Raw genomic sequence first — 22,149 nt, 5'->3', positions numbered from 1 at the left:
GTGGCAGATAGATTACACAATAGTGGCCAATAGTCCTAAGGCACCATCTATAGGAAAAATGAATAATTAGAACTGAAACACTTCGATGCAGCTCAGCTTCAACTTTGACATCTGTGACTTTTGGATCACCCTGTAGAACCAGATGGCAAGGATTTGTTCATAGGGGACTCAAACAGTCATCTGACAGATGAAAAATCAGAAAATGGAATAAACAAAGTTTTGCTCACTATGCCTAATCTTTTGGAAGACGAATGAAAATGTTCCTGTATAGTAATAAATAGACACCATACTGCAGATCAAAGAAAAACAAGTATCTTTATCATATCACTAAATACAGTACGAGGACTACAATCTGAATCTCGGTGCTATATACAATGCCAATTATTGTAAATTGGAGACATTTGTAATGAAAATGCACTGATAAACAATTCTCTTCCCACAGACACTATACATTATCATTAAGACAATACTAATTTTATAATTAGAATTTAATTGAAACATTCAAACTAACATACCATAGGCATGTTAGTTTGAATGTTCAAGGGTTTCACAAGGTTTTAAATATACATTTAAAACCTTGTAAAAATGTGCCTGCTCAATGAGGAATGGATATAATATTGTCAAGTGAGTACCCTTTTGAAAGGAAATGTGAAATGTGACACTGCTGAGCATGAAAGCTTTAAAGCTACAAAATGTATGAGATACACTGTATCTTATAGATTTCATATTTCTGAGATTTTCTATTATATTTCACTTTAAACAGTTGCAACCTGCAGTTTGAAAAGAAATGGTCTAGAAAGTAGACGCTCGAAACAATATGGCTCTTCACCTTGCTGACATCAACATTAGTTCACCCAGACAAAAAAGTGCAGGCTAAAAGTCACTAATTAGAGTATGTTAAGTTGGAATAGGTTAGAGTAATATTAGAATGGTGGAGACAGTGGAGAAATTACTAAATAAAAATAAGTGATTTATCATATAATTTGTTTTTATAATACATTCAAAAATTATTGGCTGTAAATTAAAATTTCTGAAAGCAAAAATTTTGCATGCACATATACTAAGCATGTGTGCTCCCTTTTTTGACTAGTGTGTGTATTGCTTAAAGGAAACATTGTTACTAATCTTATTTCAATCATTTGAATGTCATATCTGTGATAAATGTATTATTGCAAATAAAAATATAATAACAAAAATAAACACACAAAAGTTTTGTTTAATTTTGATAATATATGCTTTTCTTTTTTTTTTATTATTTAACAATGGACTCAAAAGAGTTCAATGATACGAAGACCAGGTTTATTAGTAATTAGCTCTAATAAGAATTTTGCACAAGTTTTGCATACTAAGGATCGGTGGAAATGGAAACAGAATTTCAATGAACATTTACAGTCAGTTCATCCAGTAGATGCTATCTTCATACCACATTTCTTAACCATCCAACATAAAAATAAGAAAAATTCACACCTTAAAAACGAGCAGTTTCCATTTTAAAAGAAAAGAATATGCAATGAAAAGAACTCCAGTTTCTGCTAAGCCAGTTCATCCTTACTGGGTATTTAAGGAGCACTATGCAGAAGATACTACTTTCTGATCCTTCTCTACAGCAAAATCCTCCATTATAGAGACTCAATTCCATCCTATACATCAAATAGAAAATTGCTACCCTACTCAAAAGACATAATATCAGAGTTGTCTATAAGCCCATACAAACAACACACTGCCACCTTTAATCTCCAAAAGATGGTAATTCCTTCTATAAACATCTGGGTCTCTAAAGAATTCCATGTTTTTGCAGGTCACACATGAAGTTTTGAAATAAAAAAGAAAGAACATCCTCAGTGATCTGGCATACAAAAAAAAAGAAAAAATGGGACTTACTCATCATTTTTACAATACAAACCGTGTCATCTATTGGGACAAAGCCACCATGCCCTTATCTCGGTGAAAACTTCCTTTCATATCAAATCCACTATTGTCATTCATTTATGCAGCTCCTTTAACAAAAACTAAGGATTCATCTTAAATGATGTCTGGAAGTCATTAATCACATCTCCTAACATATCTAAATGTAGCTTTTCAAAAAATCATCTCCAAACAATCCTAAAAAACAAGTGATACATTTCACACATACCTGCTCCTCATTCTTTCATTGTTAATATTCAAATGGTTTATCTGTGATTTTTAATTTGTTTCAACTTGTAATCCATACTTAATCTACCCCTCTGAAGAAGCCACGGGTCCTTAATGTGCAAACTAGCTGGCACATATTGTTCTGTGATCAGCATTAATGACTATTAAAATCAGTCCTTGTATTTTTTTCTTTTTTTTTTTGTTAAATTTTGTTTGCTCTAATCATAATTTTTAAACTATCTGAAACAAAACATTACTATGATAAATTTAGTTTAATCCTTTATCCAAGTGTAAGCAAACAAAGTTTGTGCCTGAAGTATCTTCAGGACTGAGGCAACTCGTAAAGATGGACCAAGCTCTCATCACTCCTTGTCTTAGTATCTCCCATAATGCAAAGCACATCTCCTTGCAGACATGTACAATGCTATGCATTAAGGGAAAGGTCACTACCCATAGTATGGGTAGTGGCCCTTCCACCTTCCAACATTACTATGGAATGTTAATCTAAAATAATTGATTGGTATTTGATGAAATTATAAACACTGTTATGGAGATAAATATACAGAATAGAGATGACATGAACTATAACTCATGTTTACTGTAAATCAATTAGTTGGGATTACATATTTTATTCCCATTAGTGCTATCAGGACATATAATAACTAAAAATATCACATTCAACAATTGTGTTCAAACAGTGATTGAAGTTTTTGTTTATCATAATATAACAGTATTTCTAATATGCGTCAGTAACAGAAAACTGAACGATCTGTGTACATTTAGCATTATTTTAGGTGACGATGTTTGCTAAAGTATCTTGTGTAAATACAAGGACAAATATTATTTCAGATTCATACTAAATACATTTTAATGAATTATATAACCACTGATTCAGCATAACATCTGTAATGTAAAATAAAGTTACTTGAAGGTTAATTAGCCAGACAAAGATGAAACTCACAGACAGCTATATAGTGAGGAGAAATAGTTGGGAATCATAACAAGACATAGATTTAGCTAATTATATAGACACATGCATGGCAAGTAACACGTCAAAGGGCATATTACAAAAGCAAATTTATGCAAAAAGTTTCTCTTTAGGATATATATAGGAATTCAGAGTAGAAATATATTCGCTATACATAAACATGAATGGTGAACCACTTGCAAAAGATGGTAATTCCTTCTATAAACATCTGGGTCTCTAAAGAATTCCATGTTTTTGTGGTCTACCTTACACAGGTCACACATGAAGTTTTGAAATAAAAAAGAAAGATGATGATCCACCTAATGGATCATAAGGAAGAATATGTTACAAATTGGGAAAAATTGACCAAGAGCCATATTTAGGTGTTTTGTAAACATCTATTGCATTTGTTTTGTTTCTTCATACATTATACACGTTATTCCTCAACTATGCTGCATGCATTCTGTTCAATGGTGTGTGGAATCTGTGCTAAAATTCATAGAGGCACCACAATTTTGGTTTTAATGTGATCATTTTTAGTTGTAAACTTAGGAAAAATTATGAGAAACAAAACAAACTTATGTTACAAATGACAATAAATAAAATGCCTGCATGTTTTCCTATTTCTAACAATAATGGAGACTACTCAACCATATGTAGAAACAAATTTTTTGAAAGAGGAATCCCCCACTTAGTATAACAGATTAGGTATTTAGAACAGAGTTCCCACAATGAATCATTATAACTCTATGTCGGTATGTTGTAATAATAATAATAATAATATAAAAATATCAAAGGTTACATATTAGTTGTCTAAAAAAAGTTTTTACAAATGAAGAAAACCACTTGAAAGTTACTTTCATTTACATAATATTTGAAATAAATATACAAATGACATACCAGTTGTTGGCTTGTGGCCAAAAATACCATTGAAGAATGCAGGGAAACGGATACTTCCTCCTATATCACTGCCTAGTCCAAACAATGAGCCAGCTGACGCTATCAGTGCAGCTTCTCCACCTATTAAATTGAAAATAAAAGTATCAAAAATATTTCACTTTAATACTTTCATTGTCATGAGCACAATTATGCATTGAGATCCAATATGTTCGTATAAATGTTAGCTCCATATATTATAATTTACTATAACAAAATAAGTTTAGTCTACTGATATTCTGTTTTGTGCTAATATGAACAGAATATGAATCTGATTTAATAATCAAACATGAAGGTAGACACCTTCATGTTTAATTATTAACCTTCCTACCGGCTGGGACGTCTATAGACGTCCAACTAAATCTGGATAAGATTCAGCCCACCTGTTTAAAGAACCTGGATAAGAAGTGCAATTTGACTGTCATGTCCATTAGAAGGTGTGATAAACCCTCACGCTGAAGAGAAAGGTTAATCGGATTATCTCCCGTTCGTAGCTGCCTCTCAGTTGCCTATAACAAGAAACGGACTTTCTTGTTCCATGCTGGTGAACTGGATTTTAGTTATATATGATAGACTAAAAATAGAGAAATTATTTATATTTTTGTTTTCTCTATTTATTGTACAATACAATTTTAATTTCTGGACAAAATAAAGGTCTTGCATAATTTCTTCACTTAACCAATTTAATTTTTTATTTTTTTGCGCTAATTTTTTTCTAATCGCTACTAGACAAAAGATTTTTCTTTGTTCTCGAAGAAATTAATTCACGATAATTATTTGGAATATTCTTTTAAAAAAAGAAAAGAAAACCGGCTGCCTACGTTCCAGGTTATATTAATTTTATTTTTGTACAAAACCATCGAAATCGAATAATACTTAACAGATATCCTTTAATGACACGCTTGAGCAACTTTGCTTTATAGAGAATAACATGAAATTCTTTAATCATATTACTAAATTTTTTCTTCATGTTGTATAGTAATCTGTACTTTCACTTTCTTGGTTTCCTTGTATAATTGGTCATTACAAAATGAAATTAACAGTTATGATTTAAATTTATATTTTCTGCATAATTCCGATATTTTATTCACCAATTTTTAAAGTAAGCGATACATTTGCTTATTTTTATCATTCAAAATATGTATATCAAATGTGAAATTTCATTTCCATATTTTTACAATAGAATTGAACTTTATTTCGCCTCTGATAGTTTAAACCCCCCCCCGTTGCATTACTATCACACACCCGAAAACTGTTATGAAACATAGGTACAGTTTTTATTTAATTCGTTATTTTTCTCTAGTAATTGTTCCACATAACTTAAATTTTTCGATACTGAAACTATGTGGTGATTATTATAAATTAGCAAATTATAAATCAGACAATATACATATTTCCTGATTACTATAAATCATGAAATTATGTGATATTCAGATACAGGTGAAATTAATATTTAAAATCACTGTCATCCTTCAAATGCAATATCAGAATAAAGAAAGTGAAAAACCCGAAGTTTCGAAATACATTTCGAAAGCCCGCTCTCGAAATGTATTGGTCTACAGACTGGATTCTGAACACGCCAATGTTTCGTGATGTTATGACTGAAAAACAATTCAGTCTCATCATGAAATATTTGCATTTTCAGAATAATGAAGAATACGATCAGGCAACACATCCTTGCCCAGTCCTCAACAAAATTTATGATTTTCTGATGAAAATCCGTCAAAAATGTAGATCACTCTACATTCCTGAGAGAGACTTGAGTATCGATGAAAGCCTTATGCCATTCAAAGGTGGACTGAAATGTAAGCAGTATATTCCCAAAAAGAAAGCGAAGTATGGAGTAAAATTTTTTATGCTTTGCGAATCGGAAAGTGGATATCTTTGGGATTTCAAACCTTATACGGGAAAGCAAACTGTAATCGAGCACGATAAATATTCGGATCTCCCCTTGTCGATGCGTGCAGTAATGCAGTTACTAGACCCTTTACTGGGGAAAGGTTACTGCATTATAATGGATAATTACTATATATGTGTCCTGAACTCGCTGATTTGCTTTTACAGCATCTTACAGATAGTTATGGTACTGTAAATGCAAAAAGGCGAGATATGCCTCCAGATCTGGCTTCAGGAAAGCTATCGAAGGGGGAAATCCGAACTTATCAGCGAGGGAAAGTCTTTGCACTACGTTGGAAAGACAAAAAAGATGTTTTTCTGCTATCTTCCCTGCACAATCCATCAGCGGAATCCGTGGAGAAGCATGGTTTGAAGAAAGAAAAACCCATTGCTGTGTGTGCATACAACGACACTATGGGTTGAGTCGACAGGTGCGATCAGCAGCTATCATTCTACTCTGTAATGAGGAAACAGCATAAAAAATATTACAAAAAAGTGTTTAGACATGTTATTTGAATTTTGAAGTGTTTGGATTTTGTTATTTGGAACAGTTTCCTCCTGTACAAGAAAAAATGTTTGTCTACATAACATATCTAGAATACAGAATAGAAATTGCGAAAGCATTGCTGCATGCACATGCACCTTCTTCAGCAAGCAGAAAAACAGGAAATCCCGCCAGACATCTGAGGTTGAACGCTGCTAACTCCAACCATTATCCCAAAAATCTACCACCAACGGCTAATAAAAAAAAAACCTCCACGCAAATATTATGTATGTAATAAAAAAAATATCAGAAAGGAAACAAAAATCTGGTGCCCTGAGTGTAAAACTGCTTTGTGTGTTTACCTTTGCTTCAAGGTGTTCCACGCTGTTCAAGAATTTTAAATTCTGAACAGTATGAAATAAAAAATGTTTGTTTTCAAGGCCATCAAAACAAATATTGATAGAGGGATACCCGAATGCACTGTTTCCTTTTCATCTTGAAGGCTAATTTTTAAGTTCTTTTTATGACACAGAGAAACTGGAAAGAGTATTCCAGGTAAAGTATTTCATCAAAACAATAAAAAATAATGAAATAAAATCTACCCTATATATATATATAAAATGATAAGCTTTTTTATGTCATGTTTATCGAAACGTTTTGAAACTCAGGGGCTACCCTGAGTGTCGAGTCTTCAAAATTCGAGTCATCAGAATTCAGGGGCTGAACCCCCTTTCGAGTTATCACAATTGAAGGAGAACTGGTCTACCATACCGAAACACGGGGGATTGGGCATAGCCCCCCTAGTTAATAAATGAAATATATAAATAATAACGGGAACATTTTCACCTTGCCAACACTCAACATTGATGTGATATAGGTTCCAAATTTCTTGTTTCGGAGATATATATATATATATATATATATTACAAAGTTTTGTAATAAAAATTTCTGCTACAATGAAGTTTGGCAGAATCAACAATATTATTACCACCTTATTTCTGTTTCTCGTGTGGGAGAAAAACGGTAAAATGTCACTCTTATAATTATATGAGATGTTATAATGGCAAAAATAGTAAGATAAAAGTCATTTGCAGTTTCTCTTCAAAACACAAAGAAAGAACATTGTAAATTCAGCCAGTGGAAAAGAAAATACTACATATTTTTCTCCTGTTATCTGATTTTTTTTCTTATAGTTCAAAGAAGAAATCACTGCATATAACATGAAGTCTGCAGGAGGGAAAAAAATCTGGAAATTGGTTACATTATAACGAATAGAGAAATCATGTCAGAAAAATTATTCACGTATGATTCTAATCTCAGCAGACATAACATTTTCTTCTAGATTGGATATCTAAAGTAACTGAACCTTTGCTACTATTTTACACTAAAATGAATGGGTATGTTCCCCAAGTGATTTACGTTTGTAACAGCTGTCTTGCGAACGATTTATGAAATAAATTATCTGAAATATCCGCAGATTGCTTAGGTCTATATCCCCCCCCCCAAAAAAAAAGAAGATTATGAAACGCATATGCACCTTTTCTTTGAAAATAATTCAAATCCTCTTTTTCAAGATAATTGTATGATTTAATTTCTAATTTTTGATAATAAAAGTGAAACTGATCATTATAAATTAAGCAATTATTTTGGCATAAATAATGTATAAGCATGTAAACGAAATATCAGTATTTCTGTTAGAATATAATAGGTAATCAACAATCGAAAAGGAAACAAGACATTCTTGACATATTCTGCACTACAGCCTGGGGCACTTTAGTGTTCTCCCCTTTCTTCTCAATAGCACTGAGAGTAATAAGCCTTCAACTTTTCCTCCAGCTAAGAGGATATTACCAAGTATTTAGAAGACGTAGATTATTTCAGAAATAGCTTCCAGCAGCAGAAGTAATATTTAGATTTTTTTAAAGAAAAACAAACAAAAATACTACTACTGAACTTTCTTTTGTGTGGTATGCATATAAACAATTTTGCATGGTGAAAATATAGCATATTATTTCTAAAATTTCACATAATTTCAGCAGGCAGTAGAACAGCTGGTTTTAGATTGCAAATAAATAGAACAGAATTAGAAGTTTCACAATACAATCTGATTGCCGTATATCTTTTGTCAAAATGGTAAAATGAAGTAATTGATTTTGAATGCTGTCTAGAAAAGCTTTCAAACTTGTGAGTTCTAGGAGAGGATAAGGAGGGGGAAAGCATTAGAAAATCTTCAAAATGAAAAAGAATTTTGAATCATTCCGTATATGATATTTTTCCCATTATATTTTCAACATATCTACGAGGATGTGCACTAGATATTATCGTAATATGCATAATACAAATAAATAAATAAATAAATGACGAAGGCGAAGAATCACTGCTAAAATATCATTGGATATAAATTTTTGATACCAAAAAGACACACAATCGGAAACCGAGTAATGCAATGTAGCATTTTAACATTATTTTTTATTTTGTCTTTATAAATAACAAAAAATCGTTTCTAAATCTGAAATGTGATGATCCATATAATGCTATTTCGCTAGAAACGAAAGAAAAAGGACATATTTATTTCAATAAATACTGTTTAAAAATATAAATATTTGACATAATATTTTCAAAGCAAGCATTTGAAAATTCTGAAATTCGAAAAAAAATTATTCAATTATTATACGTAAAGTGAAAGATCAATCAGTGCAACTCTTCCGGTGCACTGATTTGTAGAATTACCAAGTATTTATAAGACGTAGATTATTTCAGAAATAGCTTCCAGCAGCAGAAGAAGTAATATTTAGATTTTTTTAAAAGAAAAACAAACACAAATAATACTACTGAACTTTCTTTTGTGTGGTATGCATATAAACAATTTTGCATGGTGAAAATATAGCATATTATTTCTAAAATTTCACATAATTTCAGCGGGCAGTAGAACAGCTGGTTTTAGATTGCAAATAAATAGAACAGATTTAGAAGCTTCACGATACAATCTGATTGCCGTATATCTTTTGTCAAAATGGTAAAATTAAGTAATTGATTTTGAATGCTGTCTAGAAAAGCTTTCAAACCTGTATAGAAATTTAGAGTAGTTATGCAATTCAGTTCCAGGAGAGAATAAGGAGGGGAGGAAGCATTAGAAAATCTTCAAAATGAGCAAAAATGTTGAATCATTCCGTATATGATATTTTTCACATTATATTTTCAACATATCTACGAGGTTATGCACTAGATATTATTGTAATATGCATAATACAAATAAATAAATAAATGACGAAGGGGAAGAATCACTGCTAAAATATCATTGGTTATAAATGGATATAAATTTTTGATACCAAAAAGACACAATCGGAAACCGAGTAAGGCAATTTAGCATTTTAACATTTTTTTTTATTTTGTCTTTATGAATAACAAAAAATCGTTTCTAAATCTGAAATGTGATGATCCATATAATGCTATTTCACTAGAAACGAAAGAAAAAGGACATATTTATTTCAATAAATATTATTTAAAAATATCAATATTTGACATAATATTTTCAAAGCAAACATTTGAAAATTTTAAAATTCGAAAAAAAATTATTCAATTATTATAGGTAAAGTGAAAGAACAATCAGTGCATCTCTTCCGGTGCACTGATTTGTAGAATAAAATACACCAAATTCACTATCACTAAATAGATTCATTGCAAAAGCTGATCAGTGGGCATTTCAGGATTGATTTTTTTTTCGCATATGTAAAATTGGTTTCAATTTTTGGGAAGAGACACAATAAATCATTTTAGAGGCAAGAAAGGTCAAATAACTTAGGACAGTAAATGAAATTCTAAGCAACACAATAGACGTAAAGACAGGGGGAGGGGACACAAAGGTCACTCAGCAACAGTTAATCCACTAATGCTATAGAATAGCCGTAACGAGATTAACGGCGGAGGAAGGTAATGGCATGATAAAAGATAGAATGCCGACAAAGTTTTGATCCATGAAAAAAGCTAGGGAGTGTTGAATATTTCATCCACACCGGCCGGTTGGGAGGTTAAATCAGATTAAAATTTGGAGGTTTTTAAAAAATGCAAACATATTTTTATTTCCCATAATGAAAGTTTCTGCATTTCTGTTAATCATTCCAAAAGACTTAGGAATTTCCAATGTAAGCATGAAAATATTTAAGTTGAAGCACATCCAATATTTTTGAAAGAAAACAGTCATCAAATAATTACTTTGTCCATTAAGCTCAAAGGTCAATTATCATCATCAGTTATTGTGTATAACAGAATAAAGTATAGTGAGAGGCCAGGTTTTATCAGCTGGCCTCTCACTCATTCAGTTTATATCATATACTGTACGATATAAACTGAATGGATTAAACTTCTAAAATCTGCTTGTGGCTAGTAAGCTGATTATGGCAGTTATTAAAAGAAACCAAATATTTTGTATGTGTTGCCTTTAATGTGTGGTAGATTAATAAGTGCCAGCCTGGTTGGCCGAGTGGTTAGCGTATCTGCTCTCCAGCAAGGAGGCTGCAAGTTCGAATCCCGTGCAGACATGGATGTTTGTGATTGTCTTCCACCTTCATACATTCATTCACCCAAGTATAGATACATTCTCCTAATATGGGCTCAGTCACCATGGGAGTAGCAGACCTGAAACCTCCCTCAGCAGGAGAGGCCTTCACCCTGCATTGGGTAGAAAAACAGGCTGTTCATCATCATCAAATTGGTAAGCTGATTATGACAGTTATTAAAGGAAACCAAATATTTTGTAAGAAAGCAAATGGAACCGGAGTATTTCCATTGAATGGTCAGCCAATGCAAAGGATATTCCTTCTATTATTTCTCACTGTGTATAGCAGCAACAAGTATAACCAGAAGCTAAGTTAAATTCAGGCAAGATAATATGCAGCAATTTCTGTAACTCCACTCTATATAATCTTTTTGGCCTAAGTTAATTTCCATTATGAACAAATCAGTTAACAGTTTAAGTTTATTTTTGAAACTATGAAATTCCCATATGAAGTTCTTTTTCTGAAAATAAATTTAAACAAAACAGGACAGAAACGATAAAGATTATAAGCATTATTCTGATCTCAGCACAGTTGAAAAGTATACATAAAATAAAATTAAATTAAATTTAAAAAAAATCAGAGAGAGAGAGAGAGAGAAATCATGGCACTTGAATCTGATAATCAGAATTGGCAAACTGAAAGAGCTATGATAAATAAATTTTTGGACTGATGTTGTCAATAATGGATTTAGCTTAAGCATCTTAAAAAAAAAAAATCAAAAGCAGCAACCATTGAAACCATACTAGGAGACCAACAGGTAACAAAAACTATAATAATAGGATTTACTTGTAGATTTATTGTAAAAATAATAACCTAAACTTCTACATGTGTTTCATGGTGTTACAATAACATGTGGATATTATTGTTTACGCTCTAAAAGACCTTAATAACTTTAACTGTCAGCTTAAAATTAAGTCCAATCTGAAAATAAGGATAACAAACTTCCACTTTTAGATTTTCTAATTAACAAAAAAAGAAAAGAATGAGGTACTTAAGGGTCAAAGCTGTATAAATGAGAGGAGAACTCCACATAGCCTTTAAAGGAATGCAGAGAACCGACAAGGGCTTCTGACCTAACGTAAAATCGTCACCTTCTCCTGGTGCACCCTGTTGGGTATCTACCTGGATACTGAATGAAAGAGGATGGGCTGGCAATTTGGGATTTAGCTGACCAAATTGTATTCTTACTGGTTAAACCAAAATACAAAATGATGGTACAACATGAAAAAATTTCATGCCGGCTGGGGCGTTGCCTGTTTAAACAAGGTCCCGGGGTTTTCACCAGAGAACCAGGGCGAACAGCGAAATGTCAGCTACTGGAACAAATCTGAAAACACACCCAAACTCAACATCACCAGAGTTAAAGAACAGTACTATCAACATAAGAAGCCTGAATGGCAAAGAAATGGAGCTGGCTGAGGAATTAGATAAGTACCAGAACGACATAATAGGGGTGACTGAAACAAAAAAGACAAAAACTGGTGAGATCCTTCTGATCAATAAATACAAAATGTTATATTCAGGAAATGACAATCAAGGAAAAGAAGGAGTAGCCATAGTATTCAACACAAAATACGAAGCTGATCTGCTTGAATGGCAGGCAGTCTCAAGTAGAGTAATGTGGGCAAATATGAGAATGGGGAACTGGAAAATGAGACTCATTTGTGCCTATGGTCCCACAGAAGGTTCTACTAAGGTAGAAGTGGAGGATTTTTTTGAGGATTTAGAGAAAGCATCTGACACAATGAAAAAGGAAAAGTTGGTCATTGTTGGGGATCTAAATAGCAGAGTAGGAAATAATTGTCAGACATACAAAAATATTTTGGGAAAATTTGGAGAAAAGAGCAAAGCTTATAATAATGGCAAATATCTGTTGGATTTCTGCTCAGGACATGGACTGGTTGTTACTAACACCATGTTCCAACATAAAAATGTGCACAAATTCACATGGAGAGAAGAGGCAAGAAGTAAGAAAAGTCTCATTGACTATGTTATTGTTGATAGTGATGTTTTCTCAATTGTGCAGGACATCAGAGTGTACAGAGGATTTGAAATTGGAAGTGATCACTATTTAGTCTTGAGCAGGAAAAACTTGAATTTCATATTGAAAAGAATAACATGTAAGAAAGTTTTAAAGCAAATAAAAGTTGAGCAGCTCTCAGATGTGAACTGTAGACTAAAATACACAAAGCTTATTGAAGAAAAAATGAAAGAGTTTGAGAACAGGAACCAAACCGTGGAGATTCAGTGGCAAGCTTTGAAGAAAACCCTGACTGATTCAGCTAGAGAGGCTTGTGGTAAAGTTGTCTGCAAGGATAAAAAAATTAGAACCCCATGGTGGACACAAGAAGTTAATGAGGCGGCGAAGGAAAAGAATAAAGCATATCAAACGTTCCTGGCAAATAAGTCAGCTTGTGCTCTTAGAGAATACAGAGACAAATGTAAGAAAGCGAAACACTGTGTAAAACTAGCTAAACAAAAGTCATAGGAGGACTTTGGCAAGAATATAGAAAATAAATATCAAGAAGGTGGCAAAATATTCTGGAGGTTGTTGAAGAAGCTTAGGAATGGAGGAAAGAGTGCTGTAAAAGGAGTTACAGATGATAAAGGTGACATGAAAACAGGAGAAAAAGATATCCTTGAAGTATGGAGTAATTACTTTGAAAAACTGCTAAATGAAACAAGCAGTGATGACAGCATAGTGATAAAAAATACTGACCAGGCATGCAGCCAGGAATACATATCCATACTTGAAGTAGAAAAAGCCATCAAAGGCTTGAAATGTGGAAAGGCAGCAGGAGTAGATGATATTCGACCAGAAATGCTGAAGTATGGTGGTATAAAAGTCTTACAGTGGCTGCACTGCATAGTTCAGAAAGCCTGGACAGAGGGACGAATTCCCGATGATTGGAGTAGAACTCTCATAGTACCCATATATAAAAGGGAAATAAAATTGAATGTGAGAATTACAGAGGTATTTCCTACTGAGTGTTCCTGGTAAGATTTATGCTAGTATATTTGAGAAATGCTTGAGAAGAATTGTGGAATAAAAGCTTGGTGAAGGACAAGCTGGATTCAGGTCAGACAGAGTCTGTCAGGATCAGATCTTCACTTTACGACAAATAGTGAAGAAATCATGGGAATATAGCAAAGATCTGTATTTAAGTTTTGTCAATTTGGAAAAGGCATATGACAAGGTGCCAAGAGAGAGAAGCTATTCAATACACTACAGTTATATGGTGTGAATGGGGCATTATATCAAGCAATATTTAGTCTTTATTTGAGTTGTAAGTCAGCAGTTAGAATTGAAGGAAGTACAGAAAGATGGTTTAACCACGCTACCGGCCATGATAACTTTGACGTCTATAGACGTCAAAGTTATCATGGATGCGAAGTGCATATTAAATTTATAATACCTTTGGTATTACATTGAAATATATGATGGATACGAAGCATATGAAAATGCATATTTGATCCATAATGGCCAGTGAGGTGGTTAATGTTAAATCTGGTGTGAGACAAGGATGTACATTATCCCCTCTGTTATTCATTATCTATATGGATCACATTATGAAGGAAAGTGGTATTAAACATAATATCAAAATTGGAGATGATAATGTCAGCTCTTTGCTTTATGCGGACGATGATATACTTTTAAATAAATCTGCTACTAATCTGCAAGATTCACTGACAATTGAATAACTGTTGTAATAGATATGGTATGAAGGTCAGCAATAAAAAAACAAAGACAATGAAAATAGCATTTCAGCTACTTAGGCACGATTTTTAGTGGAGATGATAAATTAAATATGGAAATAGACAACAAAATCAACAAAGCTGGTATGGTAGGAAGTCAATTGAATACATTCATATGGAATAAGAGAGAAATTACTCGGAACACTAAATTAGCTGTATACAAGACAGTGTTCAAACCAGTTTTAACTTATGGATCTGAGAGCTGGGTCAGAAGTAAAATACTTGACCAAAGACTAGAGACCACAGATATGAGAGTCCTGAGAAAGATTAGAGGCGTGAACAGATGGAATCAATGGCAATATCATATTAAAAACGAGGATATTAAGAAAGAACTTGACATTGTCAGCATCCAGGAATGCGTTAGCAGAGCTAATCTCAGGTGGTATGGTCATTTAAACAGAATGGGCGAGGAAAGATTATCAAAATAAGTGTTCTCTACCAGGTTGGCAGGAAAACGACCCAGAGGAAGACCAAGAAATAGGTGGATTGATATGGTACAAAGTGCCTTAGACGATAGAAATGTAAGATATGATAATGTTGGAGTATTGACAAGTAATAACAGACTGATTTGGAGGAAAATTGTAGATAGGAAGTCAGTAATGATGTAAATTTTTCATGTAGTAATATCATATCCTGTACACCCCTTCAGAGTACATGGCAAGAATTTGATGATGATGATGATGAGAAAAGAAAGATGAACTTAATCTTCTATTCCACCAATTTCTTCAAAATGGTTACCCCCAAAAAAGTTACTAAGAAAGGAACTTGTATGATTGCAAAAATAGATTATAAAGGTACCATTTCCTTATCCTACAATGACAGAGTTTAGAGATATATATATAATGCAACTACTAAAACAATATTAGAACTGCTCATAAAGCTGTTCACACCCTTAGAGATTTTCTATTTACCAAATGACAGCATTCCTTTTAAAAAACATTCTGTGGGTTCCATGTATATGTAGCAAAGTTTACAGATAGACTGGAAGAAGTTTTGAAAATCATTAAAAAACTGGGAGACACTGAGTTTAAAAGTAAAGATAAAAAGTAATATCTGTGCATGTTTTCTCAAAAAATCATGAAAAGGAGTGATTCTTTACCTCAATGTCTTACCCATACCTAGATGATAATCTCTTTTTTAAGGATGCTTAAAGAATACCCCAAACTGATATGATCACATGGCACCTTAAACAAGAACTAGAACCTCATATATACATTTGCCAGTCTCTTATACAGTTATGTAACCTATCAGACTTCCATTATGCCAAAAACTACCTACAGACTTTGCACAACAACTATTGTTTCATGCTTGATATGTCAAATAGTGTGACTGATCTACATTATTATTAACATTATGCATTTCAAGACAACTGAAGGGTCAAAGCTGTATAAATGAGAGGAGACCTCCACATAGCCTTTAAAGGAATGCGAAGAACCGACCAGTGCTTCTGACCTAATGTCCAATCCTCACCTTCTCGTGGTGCACCCTGTTGGGTATCTATCTGTATACTGAACGAACAAGGATGGGCTGGCAATTTGGGATTTAGCCAACTAAATTGTATTCTTATTGGCTTAAACCAATACACAAAATGATGGTACAGCATGACAAAATTTCAAGCCGGCTGGGGCATCACCCGGTTACACAAGTACCCTGTTCGCCAGGGAACCAGGGCGAACAGCGAAAAGTCAGCTACTGGAACAAATCTAAAAGCACATCCCAACTCAACATCACCAGAGTTAAAAATCAGTACTATCAACATAAGAAGCCTGAATGGCAAAAAAATGGAGCTAGCTGAGGAATTGAATAAGTACCAGATCAACATAATAGGGGTGACTGAAACAAAAAAAAAAAAAGACAAAAACTGAAGAGATCTTTCTGAGCAATAAATACAAAATGGTGATATTCAGGCAATAACCATCAAGGAAAAGAAGGAGTAGCCATAGTATTTAACACAAAATATGAGGCTAATCTTCTTGAATGGCAGCAGTTCTCAAGTAGAGTGATGTGGGCAAATATCAGAATGGGGAATTGGACAATGAGACTTATTTGTGCTATGGTCCCACAGAAGGTTCTACTAAGGTAGAAGTGGAAGAATTTTTTGATGCTTTAGAAAAAGCAACTGACACAATGAAAAAGGAAAAGTTGGTCCTTGCTGGGGATCTAAATAGCAGAGTAGCAAATGATTGTCAGACATACAAAAATATTTTGGGAAAATTTGGAGAAAAGAGCAAAGCTAATAATAATGGCAAATTTCTGCTCAGGACATGGACTGGTTATTACTAACACCATGTTCCAAGATAAAAATTTGCACAAATTCACATGGAAAGAAGAGGCAAGGAATAAGAAAAGTCTCATTGACTATGTTATTGTTGATAGTGATGGTTTCTCCCTCGTGCAGGACACCAGAGTGTACAGAGAATTTGAAATTGTAAGTGATCACTTATTGAAAAGAATAGCACGTAAGAAAGTTTTAAAGCGAATAAAAGTTAAGCAGCTCTCAGATGTGAACTGTAGACTAAAATACACAAAGCTTATTGAAGAAAAAATGAAAGAGTTTGAGAACAGGAACCAAACCTTGGAGATTCAGTGGCAAACCTTGAAGAAAACCCTGAATGATTCAGCCAGAGAGGCATGTTGTGAGGTTGTCTGCAAGGATAGAAAAATCAGAACTCCATGGTGAACACAGGAAGCCAAAGAGGCAGCGAAGAAAAAGAAGAAAGCATATCAAAAGTTCCTGGCAAATAAGTCAGCATGTGCTCTTAGAGAATACAGAGACAAAGGTAATTGTTACACCCTGATACCTTAAGAATGTAGAATTCCAAGCTATCATGGTGCAACATGAGGAGCAAATAAATTAAGAACCCTGCATAAAAGCTAATAGATGAATTATTTAAAAGAAAAGGAAATATTCTTGCATCCAATAAAATATATAAAATATAAAGGTGTTTGTTGAACTAACTAACAAAAAGAAAGAATATATTAATGTTGTAATATGATATAAAAGAGAAAATTTTACTAAATAAGACAGAAAAGGATTAGTCATAAGAGATGGTATGTGACAGACTAGAGATTAAAATATTAAGTAAGTTCATAGAGAAATTTTGGAAAGGGGATTAAGTTAGAGGCTAGCAAAAGAAAAACAACAGACTATCGCTCAGGGCCGATTCCCGGATTAAGACATCGTTACGGGCTCGCCGACCAAAGGACGTTTTTATCAGAAAAACGCCACCCTAACTGGTCGGTGAAGTAAAATCAAGTAGGGGCGGGGAAAAGAAGTTATAGACGGTGCCGTTAGGAGAGCAATTATAAAAGTGTTGGAAACCCCCCCACGGACTTTTAGGCTTTTGGTTTTTGGTTCTGTTCCAGGAGAATTCTTTGCGAGCTCCTTCGTATGGGTTTCACGGTGTTTTCCTGAGTGGCGAGATTGGCGTTATATCTCCGTCGTCACAACACGGAAACAAAAGTGAGCGGAATTTCGGTTCCGTATTTCCTATGTAAGAAGCGAAGAATGCCATATAGTCGAGGAAAAGAAAGCATATGCTTTTTGTTTCAACTTCAGTGACAACCACGAAAAAGGGAAAGCTGTAAAGAAATCGATATCCACGTCGCGAGTTGCACAGCCGTTATTTAGACGATTCAAAGTGTGTCCTGAATAATGAACGGTAAAGACCGCGTAGGCATAGTTCAATTCAAAAGGGAACATAGGAGAAGCAGATTATCGGAGAGGTTATACCAGGATACTTCAATCAGAAAAAGATAGAGGCCCATATGGAAAACTCAGGAAAGAAAGGTACCGTAAATTATATCTCGTGTTAACTAAGATTCGCCTGTATTAGTTATCATTATTCTAATACTGAACTGTTGAAGTGACCAAGAAAACAATACTAGGACTTTAGTATCTGACAGAATATATTGAAAGTAAGCTGGCTAGTGTTAATGTTATATGAGTAATTAAGTGTCCTGAGAATTTTGCATGTCTGTTATATTGTATAAGAAAGTTTAAATGTCATAGTTATGTGTTAGTGCAGTAAATTTAGTTAAGCTGCTTAAGTTTGGATAGTTAAATAGTGTGAATTAATCTTATATGTCCATGTCATATGAAGTTTTCTGTTGAACGTGTATGGCGACACGATCGTAATACCCATTATCGGATCATGGCTTAATTATTTATGATAAGCTAACGTCAGTTTGTAAATATTTAGTATAGCATTGAATTGAGTAATAACTAAAATTTGAATTGTACCATGTTAAGGAATTTAATAAACCTTTTGTCCAACGATAAAACAGTTGTCTGAAATTGCTGTCCAATGCACCACTTGAAAAATTACGAATCTAATCACGCGGGAAATTAATGTGTTAAGAAACGAGATAAAGTGTCACGACTGCAACATAGTTACACTTTTTGACATATTTTAGTTCTTTCTCCTTGTTTTTGTATATAATATCTCAAACTAAATATCCCAAAAGGTGCAGTATAATACAAATATTAGGGGTACTAAGGGGAGAAATAACATAAGTATTAGAAAAAATTTTGGTGATATCTCGAGCATAGATAATAGTAGAACATAGATAAGTGGAAATTATTAGATAGAATAAAAATCATAAATTGGGACACAATATAAATGGCGCAGTCGACAGGATGTAGTTTAGCTAATTAAATCTTAATTACAAGCTATTCACAACAAGTTGGTTTTGGTAGCAGATCAAACAACTGAGAGGTAGAAGTTTAGTTAAGTTTTGTTGAGAATTTTAGAGAGTTAACTAGTGTAAATTGGATGCAAGTATGACTGAACCCTCCAGTAATTTAAGCATGGACAACAGCGAATTCTTTCGTTACATTAACCCACAGCAGGTGTTCCCACAATTTTCGGGCGAGGAGACTGATGACGTCCTAAATTTCTTTAGTTATATAGAAGAGCTTAGAAGAGTTGGAGGATGGACTGATGTTCAGTTGCTAGTCCTACTCCGAAGTAAACTGGTGGGAAAGGCTAAAGCTTTCATGTATTCTTTCCCCATTCTTAAGGAAACCCTGGATTACTCCCGATTTAAGACAGTCCTAATTTCTGAGTTCTCAAAACTGGGAAGCTTGGGACCTAACTTATAGAAGCTCCAGAGGTGCTCTCAGAAGGAAAAGGAAAGTGTGGCTGAGTTCTATAACAGGTTACTGACGATAGCTAGTACCCTAAGTGCCCTTAGTGAAGAAAAACCTCACTTGGACTGGGCCATTTTCCAACAATTCAGACAGGGAGTCAAACCTGAGTTGAAGGAAACAGCATTCGATAAGAGATTATCCAATTTAAGAGAATGTTACGATGCTGTAAAGGAACGCGAACAATTGCTCGGACACCTCTGTCCCGCACATGTTCGTGGGTCAATAAATATAATTGAAGAGAAGGGCAATTCTGAAAAGGGGCAAGAACATAATAAAGAGAGCAATACTAATGATCAAAAGGATAGTGAGGGAGAAAGAGAAAAATCAGTCAACGTTAATCAAGTAACTGAAAATGAATTAAACATCCATAAACAAGTAGGACTAACAAACATAGACGTACGTTCTATAATAAAACAAGAAGTGGAACAGTTACAACAGCCCTTAATAGACCGTCTTGATGCTGCACTGAAGCAGCTGGCAGCAGTAACGGAAAGGTCCTCTAAATCAGATATATCTCAGACAGAGAGGACTAATGAGATGGTAAGACAAGAGGTCGAACGATTACAACAGCCGATGATGAACCGTCTTGATGCTGTACTGAAACAGCTGGCGGCAGTCACAGATAAGATGTTGTTTATTATTTTAACGGTATAATAGAACACAGAAACTAAGTAAATAATTAATTTATTAACTTAATGCTGATATTTCGCTGGTGTTATAACCAGCATCTTCAGAGCACAAAAACACTGTTTGTCACAATACGCGAGACTAAAACAATATGGTGTACTTAAACAAAATTGTAGCAGCAACACAAAGACTAGAGTCCTGATTTTGGCGCCCTCTATCTGGAAAAAAACTCATAAAAAAAGCTCATAACATGTCCACACGTTTAAGTCACAGATAAGAGTTCGAAATCATCTATCCCTCAATCAGAAAAGACTAATGAATTAATCAGACTAGAAGTAGAAACATTTCAACAGCCTATGTTGAACCGTCTGGATGATGTAATGCAAAAGTTGGCGGCAGTGACAGAAAGGAAACCCAAAGTGTCTCTACCCCAAACACAGAGAAATGATGAACAAGGAGACAGAAGGAAGCCTCCTAGATGCTTTAATTGTAACGAGATAGGGCACTTAGCTCATAACTGTTTTAGTAATAGGAGACCCTCCATGAAGAATAATAGAAATGAGTCGAAGTTTGGGCAAACGGCTCATAAATATGAAGATAGGCAAAGAAATCATGAACAACAAAGAAAGTCGTAAATGATAATTAAGGATAAGATACGAGGTTTGCATTGTGATGTATTGCTACATACGGGTTCCCAGGCCTCTGTCATAACGGAACATTATTTTCAAGGAATAAAATGCCGTGTATTGCGAGGCATTTCTAAATTAAAGAGACCGATCAGATTATCGGGGATATCGACCTCAAATGTTTATGTAAACAAGAAGGTTAGAGTGAAAATATACTTACTTGAGTTTAATATGTATGCTTGGCAGGAGTTGTTGGTCCTCCCTAGGACATCTTGCCCAAGCTCACAAATCATCTTGGGAATAAGATTTCTAGAGAAGTATAAATTCTCATGCAACTTCTCTCGTAATGAAATGTTCCTTATGGGAAGAAAGCGGTCAGGTAAAGAGAGAAATAATAAGGGAAGGAAGGTTAGGAAATCAAATCAAGGCAGGATGAAAAATGAGACTAACATCGTACAAAGTGTACAGTCTAAGAGAGATAATGAAGAATGTATTGATAACCAGACTGATTCTTCATTAACTTCAACATCCGAAGACAACAGCCAGACAGAGACTTACCTCATAACAAACGTCAAAGTAGTAGATAATCAAACTATAGAGGAAAGGAAATTAGGGAAAAGTAGTCAGGGAACAATTGCTGTGAACTTAATTGAGAGATTTGAAAGATATAGAGGTTACCTTAAATACTCAAGGTGGAACATGAACAGGAGACGTGAAGTAAATGTACAATCTAAGCGGCAGTTTATTTATGCTGACTTCTTATGTTTTATATTCAAGCTTAGAAGGGCAATAAGTGAGTTATTAGTTTGGGATTTACCTCTTGCTATGAAGGCTGCACACATACTCACAGATTGTGCAAGATTTGTGAATAATTCAAATGAAAATGGAATTAGGTCCAATACATTACAAAATAGCAGTGTAGTCAAATGTAATCAGAAGGATAAGGCACAGAGTAACATGAGATACATATTAAGTTTGACAGAGATAAGAGAAGGAAGCACAGCCAGTAACAGAAG

General features: G+C 34.0%; 1 protein-coding gene across 1 annotated transcript in view; it reads right to left on the bottom strand.

Moving 5' to 3' along the window:
• LOC150095961 (fatty-acid amide hydrolase 2-like) overlaps window positions 1-22,149 on the bottom strand; it is a 115,139-nt gene that overhangs the window by 41,491 nt on the left and 51,499 nt on the right. The window contains 1 exon segment of the mRNA XM_090409575.1: window positions 4,001-4,120. Coding sequence (XP_090265701.1) covers window positions 4,001-4,120 — 120 coding nt within the window.

The sequence above is a fragment of the Typopeltis vanoorti genome, chromosome 19, assembly GCF_054136105.1.
Source record: "Typopeltis vanoorti isolate ZY-2024b chromosome 19, IOZ_Tvanoo_1.0, whole genome shotgun sequence".
NCBI lineage: Eukaryota > Metazoa > Arthropoda > Arachnida > Uropygi > Thelyphonidae > Typopeltis > Typopeltis vanoorti.
This window is presented reverse-complemented; position numbering and strand designations above follow the sequence as displayed.